The sequence below is a fragment of the Paramormyrops kingsleyae genome, chromosome 16 (genome assembly GCF_048594095.1).
Source record: "Paramormyrops kingsleyae isolate MSU_618 chromosome 16, PKINGS_0.4, whole genome shotgun sequence".
Classification (NCBI taxonomy): Eukaryota; Metazoa; Chordata; class Actinopteri; order Osteoglossiformes; family Mormyridae; genus Paramormyrops; species Paramormyrops kingsleyae.
The window spans coordinates 22,777,658-22,790,909 of record NC_132812.1 but is presented as its reverse complement, the minus strand read 5'-3'; the positions used below and the strand labels follow the sequence as shown (position 1 = coordinate 22,790,909).

Sequence of the window (13,252 nt, the reverse complement as noted above, 5' to 3'; positions counted from 1 at the left end):
CACAGCACTAACAGTGAAGATATAAAGGAGCATCTGTGAGGTGAAATGAGAATTGTTGAGTATTGTAGGGGAAAAAAATCATTGCATCTAATTTGAATGAATCAAAATAACTGCATCCATTTATAAACATAATAAATTTAAAAGGCCTAACAGACCATTGCTTCTATAGACCATCTGTTCCAGCCTGGAGTATTTCATCCTTGTTTCTCTGCTTCCCCCTACAGTCAGACTTGAGTATTGCTGATTGCATTCTTTCCCCCCCCCCCCTCAGCCCAGAAAACATTTTTTTACCCCACACAAAAATAACTGGAACCACCAGAGAAAAAGGTGTATTCATTGGGTTTAATATTTACAAAATTCACAGTTTTAAACTTTTAAAATGTCTATATTCTAGCAGACATTGAGAAAAGCAACCAATTTTTCACCATCACATACATTTTTTGAACTTCTAAAATTAAGTAGATTAATTCTTTAGGCAACCCTATACGACCGATTAGAAACTGCAGTTGGAAGAAGCACAAATGGATGGCTTTTTGATGTTCGCATTTTTTTTTATAGCAAAAGTTTTAATCCAATGCACTTCTTGAAAAAGGGTCAGACGGTCTCTAGAGCAATTAGGGGTTGAGGGCCTTGTTCAGGGGTCCGACGACTAAATCACTCTGCCAGCCTTGGGATTTGAACTGGCGCCATTCCAATCAAAAATCAAAAACACTGCATCCAAACCCATTGTACCACACTAACGATCATCACGGATGATACTTTAGGCTCCAAGTCCCCCTGAAATCCTGACCAGGAAGATGACTGGAAGATGGATAGGTCAATGCTTTTACATCTCATGGAACACAATTTAAAATCAGTCTCAGTATGGCATCTTGTTTTGAAAGTTGAGTGCAGGATGAAATGGCTACACTGACCATGAATGAAGATCTCAAGCCCTGACTATTTGACCTCCAAAGGTTCCGAAACCTACTATCGCCACAGTCATGATTTCCACAATGGCTCAGGACTCAAGTAGCCTTGGAGACTCATTGGTTATAAAAAAATTCCATTCTGCCAGTCCAAAGGGCCACAGCAAAAATGGAAACTTGAACGTTTTTAATGCATCAAAAAAGTTGCCAAAGGAAAGATATCGGCATCATTCATGCAAACAGTCATTAAATGTCACCTCCTCTGCAAAATATATGGCCCAGAACTGCCACATTTTTTCTTTTCCCTGTTGTTTCCACTATAAAAGCTCTCTTTCTCCTAATACCCAAAGTTTCCTTGTGTTTGCTGTCTGCATTTGATTATAAATATCATGACAAAATTTACAAACTGAACACTGAAAATGCAGACCATATGTGAGCCAGTAAACAGAGCCAGTCACAATGAGTGGAGATTAAGGTGCACAAACTGCCCTCAACAAAACTAATAACTCATATCTGCCCTATGGAATAAAAAAAAAATGCTGTTATTTTCTAACATGGTAAAAAATGTGTCTCTGGACCATTCAAACATTTCTAGGTCTTCTGTTGTCTCCAGGCAGTCAGATCTAATGGTTTCTTAATTATGTCAATAGAAAGAGAGAAAAAAAACAGCAAATGAAAAGGACAGAATGGAGTATTGAGTTCATATTGATTTAGCTGCATTATACATACTTCTCAGCTGAGTGAGAAAAGAAAACACAAACCATCATATCAATCAATGATAAGCAGCAGCCAGCAGAGTTCTACACATTGCATGTGTGAGTAGATGGAAAAATGTGCCTTTGGGGTTGAGTTTGCATGTGAAAATGACAGTTTTTCTCCAAGCAGCGGCGTACACAATAGTAATAAATAAACTGGCACCCTAGAGGACAGTGGCTCCACACAATGGGCTGGGAATCCATTGACGCAAGATTCGAAAGATATTGCTAAAATCCTCCCTTTACATCAGCAGCAATGAGCACAAGTGCTACCATGTTTTCAAGCCCGGCCTGGGTGAAATTATTAGTAAATTTGTACCAAGAAGTGAAAACTGGTTTTCTTCCGTGAGCAAAACTTAATTTAGAATAGCGTTTAGGCTGAAAACCAGATGGTCCCTACAGGTACAGATCAACTGGCTTCTCAGACCACTCCTATACTTATCCAATCAGCATTATTATTATTATTAATAATAATAATAATAATAATAATAGCATTATCATAATAGTCTCATTATTGACGGACTCCTTTGTTACAGTGTGTCTCATGAAATAAGGTTGTAAGTGTGTAATTCTTAACTGAAAAAATATGTTAAATATCAGGCACCATCTGCAGGCTGGTTCTGTGGTTTCCATGACGCCCCCAACAGTCTCTGCTACATCACAGGTCAATGACATCACCAGGGCCTCCAGTGCCTGAGAGACGCACTGCATAATCGGCGCAGGTCGGCCAGCGGCTCTCGCCTGCCGTAATGCCCATGCCTAGCAGTGGCGATGTCAGGCACCAGTGGCTGGCAGTCACAGATAGCGGGTTGGGGTGAGCAGGCTGTAGGATCCCACGGGGCATATAATGCCCAGCTCACTGACAGGACGGGCTTTCGGGAGAAATTTGTGACAACAGATTTGGGACATGGACCACAGACAAACAAGGAATTCTTTGCGCATGTCAGGAATGAACTGTGTCAGGGCTAAAGTATATTTCTGGTCTTCTAAAAAATACAAAACAGGATGCGTGCAAATCACTGGTGCTGGAAAAGCATTCAGCCGCGCTGCGCCCCAGCCCATGCGGCCCGGCATGGCTACAGCCCAGACAATAACTTACATAAACGCCACTACACATTAATTCTCCACGAGTCCTTTTGTAAATAACATCCTTCCTTAACACTGCCCTCCTTAACACTCCCCTCAAGCGGCAAGGAATGGAAGGGCCCCTTGGCAAACCCGCGCATGCAACTAAAACCAGTCACGCGGCTTTTCTCCACGTATAGATAAATTAAAGCAAAACCAGGCATGTGAACCTGATTTGCAATGTACATGAAGTCTAGCATAAAACATTCCGCAAAAAGTGTGGCCCACAGCGCCCCCAGCTGGCCGACAGCATTTAGTCCAAGATTAAAAAACACTAAAATATTAAAGTAATAATAAAAAAAATGCTACTGCTGATGCTTTAAAGATCTCCGCCAGAAAACCTGATATATACATATATAGTGGAAATTACAGCCACCTTTTACCCTGTTGGGGGTGTCTTCCAGGGAGGGGCTCCAGGTTCCCTGCATTCCGGCACTGGATAAGCGGCCACGCTCACATGGACGGATGCAGAATAAATGATATATTCCAAATCAATAGGCTGCTGTACGCTGACTGTTTTCCTGTTGGCTGACAGCTTCCCAGCTCACATCTAACCTCAGGGTTAAACCCACAGGCCTTAATCCATATGGATGGATGGATAAATGATTACATACAGCAACCCTGGATTGGATAAATGGTTATAAATTATGTATGTATGTATGTGTGGATGGATGGATGGATGGATGAAAATCCATATAAATTCCATAATACATAATTCGGTAACACTTTACATTAACGGCACCTTCATAATCCTATTATATTGCATTCATAAAACGTTCAGTATACCTTCATAATGTATTCATCAAGTATTCATAAAACATTCATAAGCATCATGGATGTATACCTTAACATCCTAACATCCCTTAACAGCTATAATATACATTTATAACAAACATTATACTTGTATAATCTTGTAATGTTTGCTATTAATGTATATTACAGATGTTAAGATGTTAAGGTGTAATTGCATGCTGCTTATGAATGTTCTATGAATGCATTATGAAGGTGCACTGAATGTTCTATGAATGCATTATGAAGGTGCACTGAATGTTCTATGAATGCATTATGAAGGTGCACTGAATGTTCTATGAATGCATTATGAAGGTGCACTTAATGTAAAGCGTTACCCATCATGATTATATCTTGGCAGTAACTGAACAGATCCTAAAAGAAATAAAGGTATTTGCAGTAACTATCCAAGGCAGTATTTTTAAAGATGACATTTACAGACAGCAAAGGCAACATGAAAATATAAAAAAGAAAGTGACCTTTGAAAAGATATTAAAAAAAAAAACCAGACACTCATGTGGTTTGGAACATCCACCAGATGGTTTTTTTGGCAACAGATGACTTGTCTCTGTCGTAAACATAACAGGAATCCTGAGGATTGTCTAGAAGTTGGAAAATTCTACAATGAATCCTTAGTTTCGTTTGCTTTTGGTTTGTTGTCAGGTACTGTTGCCCTGCTCTTGTTCGAATAGCACCATGGCAAGCTGGGATCGCGAACCCAGACGTTCCAGGTTGCTCTTGATACACCTGTGATAAATGTCCTCGCTGAGGCGTGGGTCACACACCTGGAAGTGATACTTCTGTCGCAGGACGGGCTCCACTGCCCGGAACACATGTAAACTAGAGTACCTGATAAACATTTCATAGATATCAAGAGTCTCCAAGATCTCCTCGTTCTCCTGAACATCCGCATTCATTTGGGTGCGTGTGGCCATGTAGTCGGAGTTGTAGAAGCACGCCTCGTCGAAGGCGTTGCGGTCAAAATGTCCATCATCTTTACTCAAGTACGTGGCGACCATTTGCTCCTGGTTATGGTAAGCGATGTCGGGGTTGTAGTCCTGAAAGTGGACTGGGAAGAATACCTGCCAGTTATTAATGGAGTTCATTCGGCACCGGTTCAGAAACTCAGAGTTGACATTGGTGTGGACATTAGCAATAAAAAACAATGTTTCCAATGGGTGTTTCTTGGAAATGATGTCCATCATTTTAATTTGAGAGGGGGCTTCTGTCTTGACGCTAATCCATGGGATTTTAACTGTGGAATACTTGCGTTCATACTCGGTGATTTTCGCTTTGACACCGCTGAAGATGTCCTTCTGGTTGACCTTCTGAGCCTGGAAAGGGTCGTAGATGAACAGGAAGCTCAGGACGGCATTTTCAGTCTTCTCAAAGAAGTGGCTGGCGTACACCTCGAGAAAGTGGTTAGCATATTCAAGGTCATGGACATTCATTGGTAGGATTATGTGAACCCTGGTCGCTTCCGTGACATATGGCATTGGTATAATCTCAATTTGACTCAAAGGTCGAACCAAGTGGACTCGTTTGGTTATCGAGCGGCTCCGCCCTTTCTGATTGACCACCTCCAGCTGAAGATCCAGGGTGTATTCCATACCTCGGGTGGGATCGAACCTCCGATAGCCATTAATGAGCTGCTGCTTCCTCATGTTTAGGATAGGCTTGTACTTTTTGTTTAGCTCCATCATGGCGATCTCGACAACATCCATGATGTCCACTTTATCAATTCCACGGAGCTCACACTTTGGAGAACCATCAACGCAGGTGTATACCTGATCTTCAGTGAAGTAGTCCCAACTCAGGACCTCGAAGCGCGTTTTTGGTTCAAACGGCGGATTGATTCCAACTGGCCAATGGGCTGTCCGCTTTCCATCGATAGCCTCCATGCTCACATTCTTTATTTCATCCTAGGCGTCACAGAGGACTGGTAAATGTTCATTCAGGGTGTTTTCAGGAAATTTATACAGACATTTTCACAAAACTTACAGAACTAAAAAAGAAAAACATATAAGATACATATAGATTTGTTCTTTGGATATACAGTGTTGGCTACTGACTGATGGGAAACTTTGTAGCATCCAAGCAGGGCTCACCTGAAGCTTCTGTATCTCATCATACGTCTGCTGGAGCTCGATCTCAGTGAAGTGTTTGTGTAGTCGGTACATCTGCTCGGGTTCTGTCACTGGGTGAACGACGATGGCATTCCGGAAGTTGGTGCTCACCTCCTTGCTGGGATCGAAATCCTTGCCTACCTCAAAGTGGTAGTACTGAAGACCCTGGGGGGGGGGGGGGGCAACATTTGCCAACTATTAGTACAAGAAAACGGTGCTTCTCATATACAGTAACAGCTACCCACCCCCCCATCCATAAATTAGTGTTCATTCATTCAAACAAACAAGAAAATAAATAGCCAAGATATTAGTTTAGCTGTCTATTTTTCTCAATTCCACTTCAGGCTGCTATTATGTTCAACAGAAGCAATACTTTACTAAAAAAGCAGCTCTATAATTTTATGGTTTAAAAAAAAAACCACAAAAAAAAACAGAGACCTTGGAGAAGTACAGAATTGAACTGTCTATTCGCTAACCTTACCATGATCAACACACACTAAACCCTTCATGAGTTATTTCACGCTATAAGCATGCATTTAAAATGCATATACTCTTCATGGGTTGCACTTTAAATGCAATAGAAATAGTAACTGAGCAACAGTGCAAATAAACCAAGACACACCGCAACTGGTTCACTAAATAATTAAATTCTAAATTTAGACATAATCTATAGTTATTTAACTTCAAACTATGGTTTTTCCTTCTGGACTGTGAGTATGTCAGCTTTATAAGCATACTGAAGTAAATCTGAACAGCCAAAAATACAAATAGATACAGCTTGCGTGTAATAATCCACTGCAACATTCCTGCTGTGCTGTTCCGAGTATCAGCAACGCAGAACTCGGCCCTAGCTGGACCCGGCTATTATCGACAGCTAGTTCTCCTGAAGGTTCCAGATAGCCCTGCTCCCTACTGCCCCGATTATCTGCAAAATGAACGATTCCGCTTTGAAGTAAACCTGGGTTGTTATCATTCCATAGTCCTGTAAGCCTCCTCCCAGGGATTAGGTACTAGAGCACACTCTCTGACTTCACTCTCCACGGCAGCAACACTCTGGTGATTCATAGCAGCGACACGAAAAGGGTCATAGCGAGATGAGAAAATCCCATTTTATGGAGCTTCCTTCCTACAGATAAAGGTCTTGCACATCAAGAAGTTGGCGACAGCCTGAGAGCAAAGCATTCCATTCCCAGTGGTGCCAGGGGGTTAGGGGCCAGGGGGTTAGGGGCCAGGGGGTTAGGGGGCCAGGGGGTTAGGGGGTTTGGGGCCAGGGGGTTAGGGGGTTAGAGGCCAGGGGGTTAGGGGGCCAGGGGGCCAGGGGGTTAGGGGGTTAGGGGCCAGGGGGTTAGGGGGCCAGGGGCCACACAAACAACACGCACATTCTTCCAAAAGTCAGCAGACACCCTACCATGGGACACCATTTTATATTTAAGATTTGGTTTTAATTTTGATATTATTTTCAATTATCATCTAAAATCCAGTTTTCAATGTGTTTTTGTTAGATTTTATTAGTTTCCGTTTGTTTAGAATTATTTGTATTACGTTTTCATACATTTTAGTTTCAGTTTAAGTTTTAGTAATTTTATCCCTAGGAGCCAATTTATTTTCTATGTCTGGTCTTTAAAGACTCCTACATGAAGACACAGTACATATTATGTACTAATATCCCTAAAATGGATTAGCTACATATTATTAAAATGCCACAATGGAAAATATTTGGTGTCCGTTTTCATTTTATTTTTGTTGCGTTTCATAAACAGTATTGATAGTTTCCATTTTGGGTTTCGGAACAATATCTATAGTTTCCGCTTAGTTTTAAATATTACTTCTTATATTCTGCTTTACAGAAATGCTTGCTTATAGTTTTAGTTTTCTTTAACTCTGTCAGCGGAATGAAACGCATGAACCGATTCCACAAGAAGCGACCACAGAAATACCTCTGGAAAGAGTGAGAACCAGCATCCCGTAAAGAGAACGTCAAGTGAGGGAACGTCCAGTCTGTGTTTCTCAGGCTGAAGTCCTACCTGAGGGACCTCTGTGGTACCACAGCTAAGGGACTGAGGTCTAGGTAACACATGTCTATCTTCCTGAAGCATTTCTCATCTCAATCCATGAGAACAAGTGAAATTCCAAAAATTGGTAGATAATCAACATCTTCCTGGCAGGTGATGTCATACATAAAATATTTATGTATGTTTGTGGGTGCCTCCATCTGTCTGCAGTCACATCTGCTGCGTGCAGCTGTGCCCCATCAAATGCTTCTATATTTGTGCGTGTGTGTGTGTGTGTGTGTGTGTGTGTGTGTGTGTGCATACAGTACCAGTCAAAAGTTTGGACACACAAAGTCAACAACAAAGGAGAGCGATAGTGTCGCATCACATGACCTCGCTACCTGACCAAAACACAGCAGAAATTGTTTTGGAGGAGTTTGGCCAGAGAGTTCTGAGCACATGTGTGGGGCCTCTAAGGACAGCTGGAAAAGCATCCCAGGAGACCACCTCAGGCAACTGGCGTTCAGGAGGCAGTAGGGCCAGCCAGTGCCTGGGGCAGCTGGGGTTAAGGGCCTTGCTCAAGGGCACCTGAGCAGTATCACTCTGTGGATCCAAGGATATGAACCAGCAACATTTTGAGTCTCAACCCACAGAGCTGACCCCACCACAACAAATTATTTTTTAAATACTTCTTTGGCTTAGTCATTCATTCCATATATTTTATTTTAAATGGCTTTATAATTATTATAAAAGGTAGAGAACAGTACAAATAAACCTTCCTAGGGGTACGTGTGTCCAGACGTTTGACTAGTACTGATGAGTATCCTATGTGCAATTACTAGTTGACTCCAATTTGTGCACATGCACACTAGCAGGCCTTCTGTGCAATTACTACTTGACTCCCATTTGTGCACACGCATGCTGGCAGGCCTTCTGTGAGCGGTGCAGTACGGCAGCCGAGATCCATGCCAGAGAGCGGCATTTTTCTGGCCCCTGCTGAAAGGCTCACAGTGGGGGGTGGGGGAGCGGGGAAGCTGGGGGGCTCCGTAGCCCCCCGGTCGATCGAAGCACACTAAGCGGGCTGTGAGACGGTGCCCAAGCCTCTGCTGTTTAAGTCAGGGCTCTGGAGTACATTGGTTTCCTGCTGAAACTCGACACTGCAAGCGGGAAACAACTGGCCAGTTGTGACACAAATAAAAAGGCCATCTAGGGCAGAAAATGCCATGAATCGCTTGCTTCATCAATTCCAAGGTGATTTTGCACCAGGCTTCACAGTTTAGCTACAACTGACACTGTAAACATTCTGCATACAGCCTTGTCTGACTGAACAAGGAATTTTAAGTGTATTTCTGATAGCGAGCACTAATTTCAGTTCCCGATTTGGCTGATGGTTCCTGACTGATTATGGAACAGTGCCAGATAAGGGGATTTCTGAAGGCCGAACAGAAGGGCACAATATGGCATCAACAGACACTGATACTGTCATCAGAACAATTTGTCTAAAGACAGGGTTGACGTCCCCCCAGCAGAAGACACCCAGGGGGAAACAGGCATATGCCCTTGTCCATTGTGACCCAAAAGAAGATGATCGTGAACAGAACCAAGTACTTGTATCTTATTTCATGATTGCAGGAGGTCTTAACATGCATGTCCCACTAAAGCAGACCCAGGATCAGGGGAAAAAAAGATAACATTCACGGCTGAATGAATACTTAAATTGCCAAAAAGACATCTTTGGTTGCTTTTTGACCCCGAATGAACAGGATTTCCAAGAAGGTTTTGGCACCTATTACAAAGACATTTTTGGCTGTTTTAGAACATTTTTGGCCGCTTTAGAACACCTTTTAGCACCTATTAGAAAGACATTTTTGGCTGCTTTTTGACCCTGACTGAGGGTCCAATATTAGCATTTTGAAAGCCTTTTGGCACCTATTACAAAATCCCACAGTCTTGTCCAAAATGTTTAGCAGATGGTGAGAACAACAATTCAGCGCATTAGAGGGACCTGCGTGTCACGCTGGCCATCAGGCTGATGAAGCTGAAGACCTCAGAAGGGAACTTCACTGCTGAGCTAACAAGTGGTCTGTTTTGTTCTCTCTGACTAGGAGATATAGTCTTTATGAAGATGGAAAGAAACAGTAATTAATTTTGCTTGGGAAAATGAGATTACACCCCAAACCAAAAAAGAAAAAGCATAGCAGGAGACGTTGAAGGCAGGGCTTCACCTGATACTCGTCTACGCAGTTGACATTGGCCGAATCGACAATGCAGCGGCCGAGCCACTCGTCAGGACTGGAGCTCAGGATGTCATTTCTGCAGGTCTCCAGGAGGGGCTTGAGTCGCAGCAACAGGGACCGGGACAGCAGGTAGCCGAAGCCACCGTAGCAATAGCGCCCCCCCGTTTCTCCCCCCGCAAACTCCTCAGGTTTGCCCATGTATAGCGACTCGGCCATGCTCAGGTGCTCCACCAGCTGCTTGATACGGTCTGCCTCCAGATAAGTGTCATCCTGGATGAAGTAGAACCAGTCGTACTCCCCCACGTAGCGATCCAGCACGTACTTGACGGTCTGAAACATGTTCCAGATGAGGCGGTCATCGCCATGGGCGACCACGGTCATGCCGGGGGGAAGCTTGCGGTTTCGCATGCCGGTGAAGAAGATCACGGCGTCAAGATGATTCCTGATGGTGCGGTTCATGGCCACACCCAGCGTGTTGATGGTGTTCTTGGAGGTCAGGACCCCCACAAACAGCCGTTCCCGAATTCCAAGCTCAGTGCTGATGTACTTGGCCCTGGGGACAAGGGAACGTGTTGTCACACCATGAGTTGGCTTCCCTAATGCTGCCGTCTTTCAATACCTCTATATTTAATATGATGTTCAGACAGGTGGACTCTTAATAAACAATGGAATCTGCTACTTGCCTCTCAGCTGCTTGCAAATATCACACAGACTGATGTGTTCATGTCTATAGCCAGACCCCTGCTCAGAACATCAATTTGTGTCATCAGGCTTTCATTAACCAACACCTGCCCTCTCTTCCTGACACACTGATTCTATTCCAGAGATGAAAGCAGGCAGGCCACCCTCACCAGCAGAACAAGAAGACTCCCACAGCACCAGGGCACAAACACACAAGCACACACACACAACTCCCAACCAGAAAGTCATCTTCAGGACTTTCATAACAGAACTCAGAGAAATTCAATTATTGATTCTGGACATAGAACGACAACCGAGGAACAAATTTCTCTTGTGGGGGGTGACAACAGGGCAAGCTGAAACATCCCAGAGAGCTGGACCTTTACTCAACATGCCTGAAGCTGAATTTTTGTTTTAGCGGCTTGATTACCTGATCGGCACGATCAGAAAAACACAGACTGATAAATCTAGAAAGAGTTTTAACTGAATAACGCGTCTAACAGCAACCCAATGATCCCAGACTGACGGATTGAAGTCAAGACTTCCCACTGACATCTTACGCTTGTCTTTTCAGGACATTGAAGAATTTGGATCCTGTCTCCACCTTGGAGACCGTGGTCTCCAAGGTGGTCGGAAGGCTGAACAACAGAGTGTCAGACTGAAATTCAGGGTCGAGGTCTTATTAAAACCAAGGAAGTATGATGTCTAGCTTTCAGGAGCTTAAGATTAGCCTCCAGAAATTTTGCATTGCTTCAAAAGCCTCTTTAGAGACTCTGGTGCTAATCGCCCAGAATGTCATGAGCGTTAGATGTTAAATTCCAAATGGAGGGCTTGTTTACAGGCGACTTGGGGAACAAAGACGATCAGAGCCTGCACTTTGCTGCCAAATCTAAGTGCCAGATTACATTCACTGTGCTGTGTTATTATCTTTAATGTCAAAAATTCAGACAAAACTGTTCAGATGATGTTCTATACATGTCACATAAAATAAATTTGTTTTGATTTTACTCACTGTAACTCTACTGGAAACCTGATATTGCTTGTTAATGACATATTGGTGTTTCCCAGAAATTAGCTAGGCCTACTTAAATTACAATTAATATACCGGGATTTCTTTAAGTAACAAATATATATATATAAACATACAATACAATGATATTAAATAAATACGGAGAAATACCAAATATCACGTCATATAGCAGGTGAGGTACTGTACTGTGGAAGTCTTATCTGAGAGTTGTACTTTGTTGGTGTATGTATGTGCATATATGTAAAGAGGTATAACAAGTAAGACTTTATTCTACATTTATTATCCAGACCGGAGTCTTTTCTACCATGAGCAGATAAGTCTTTGAAAAGCTGAAGACGTAATTAGCAAAGAAACCAAAATGTTCCACCTATCTTTGCGACTTGTGAACGATCTATTCTAATAATTAAGATTATTTGGTTGTCAGCTGCAAAAGCGTGATGTATCAGGCCGTTACACTGTCAGTCAGGGCTTTTCTTACTGAAGGTCCGGTACACGGAGCCGTTATCGCGATGGTAAATGTACGGTCATTTTCCAAGAAGAAACTTGGTAGAGTACTTTAAAGTTCAAGCGGGACAAAAGTAGCAAACCAGCATGCAATTAACTTTGCTGAATGCAACTCTTAGGAATCAATGTGACAAATCCATTACACGCTATAATTTTAATCGGAATTAAATCATCCAATAAAGGCACGATACGCATGGACGGAAAGCGCTCCCCAGAAGAGGCTTACCTGATAATCTTCTTGGCCGGAGTCTGCTGTAAGGGTTTGTACGGCACGATCCTGGGCTCGAAATCCTCCTCCGCATCAGCATTTTCCAGGCTGCCTGTTGATATTGAGCTGGGCTTCCGAGCCCCTCTCTGCTTTGCGCCCCCATCCAGGCTGAGCTCGCCGGCGCTCCGCCCGTCCGCGTCGCACGGATCGTCCACCCAAGTGACACTCAGCAAACTCAGCGTGAATCCCAGGGAGATGCCGATAACCACCGGCCCGATGGGCCTTAAGAAGGAAACTAACGTTGCATATCGCATCGTTTTACTTCTGAGCACAACACCCCTGGGGAGGGCGGGGGAGAAGGAAAACAAACCCTCTTGTCTGAAACACGTTTGAAAAAGAAAAATACCGGGTATTATAAGCTTCAAAACATTAACGTGTTATCGAAACGGAAAGGCATTCGATGTAAATGGCTGGGAGGCAGACGGGACGCGCAGCGCTTTCTTCCCAAGTAGTGAGAGTCGTACGTGTCAGTGGTTCTGGCTCCTCCCACGTAAACCCAGCTCAGGGAAGACATGCCGACACCCTCAACACCGCCTCTCAAGAGGCTGGACTCTGTCTAAATGCACGGAGAGCCTTTTCTTTAACCTACATCTTTGTGTTTCATTTGCCCCTTTTTTCCGAAAACGCTGATTGCCAATAGCTCCTATTAATTAGACGTGACACTGTTTAACGTGAAAGCCTTGTTACTCTGGTGTCTTAACGACAGCCGCCACTGGATGGCGATCGTTCGCGCGTACGGAGCGGCGGCGTGAACGTGTCCAAGATATCAAAGTTTTTAAAGACGGTCCATGAGCCTTTGCCCTTCTTGGTGCGCCCTTCAACTACTGTAGGAGGGACG

At 43.5% G+C, this 13,252-nt stretch overlaps 1 protein-coding gene across 1 annotated transcript; it reads right to left on the bottom strand.

The window, feature by feature from the left end:
• Nucleotides 1–328: 328 nt before the first annotated feature.
• LOC111858318 (chondroitin sulfate synthase 2) lies at nucleotides 329–12,928 on the bottom strand. The gene is made up of 4 exons (XM_023839980.2): nucleotides 12,373–12,928; nucleotides 9,920–10,484; nucleotides 5,686–5,868; nucleotides 329–5,499 (listed from the first exon to the last, which is right to left on the bottom strand). The coding sequence occupies exons 1-4, from the start codon at nucleotides 12,666–12,668 to the stop codon at nucleotides 4,237–4,239; spliced, it is 2,307 nt and encodes a 768-aa protein (XP_023695748.2). The 5' UTR covers nucleotides 12,669–12,928; the 3' UTR covers nucleotides 329–4,236.
• Nucleotides 12,929–13,252: the final 324 nt, after the last annotated feature.

Bases quoted from the DNA above. Each gene is read 5' to 3' on its own strand.
- LOC111858318 (XM_023839980.2), bottom strand. From the start codon at position 12,668: ATGCGATATGCAACGTTAGTTTCCTTCTTAAGGCCCATCGGGCCGGTG. The intron at 10,485-12,372 runs GTAAGCCTCTTC...CCTTGTCCCCAG, and splicing joins CCGGCCAAGAAGATTATCAG to GGCCAAGTACATCAGCACTG. The intron at 5,869-9,919 runs GTGAAGCCCTGC...CCCCCCCCCCAG, and splicing joins ACTGCGTAGACGAGTATCAG to GGTCTTCAGTACTACCACTT.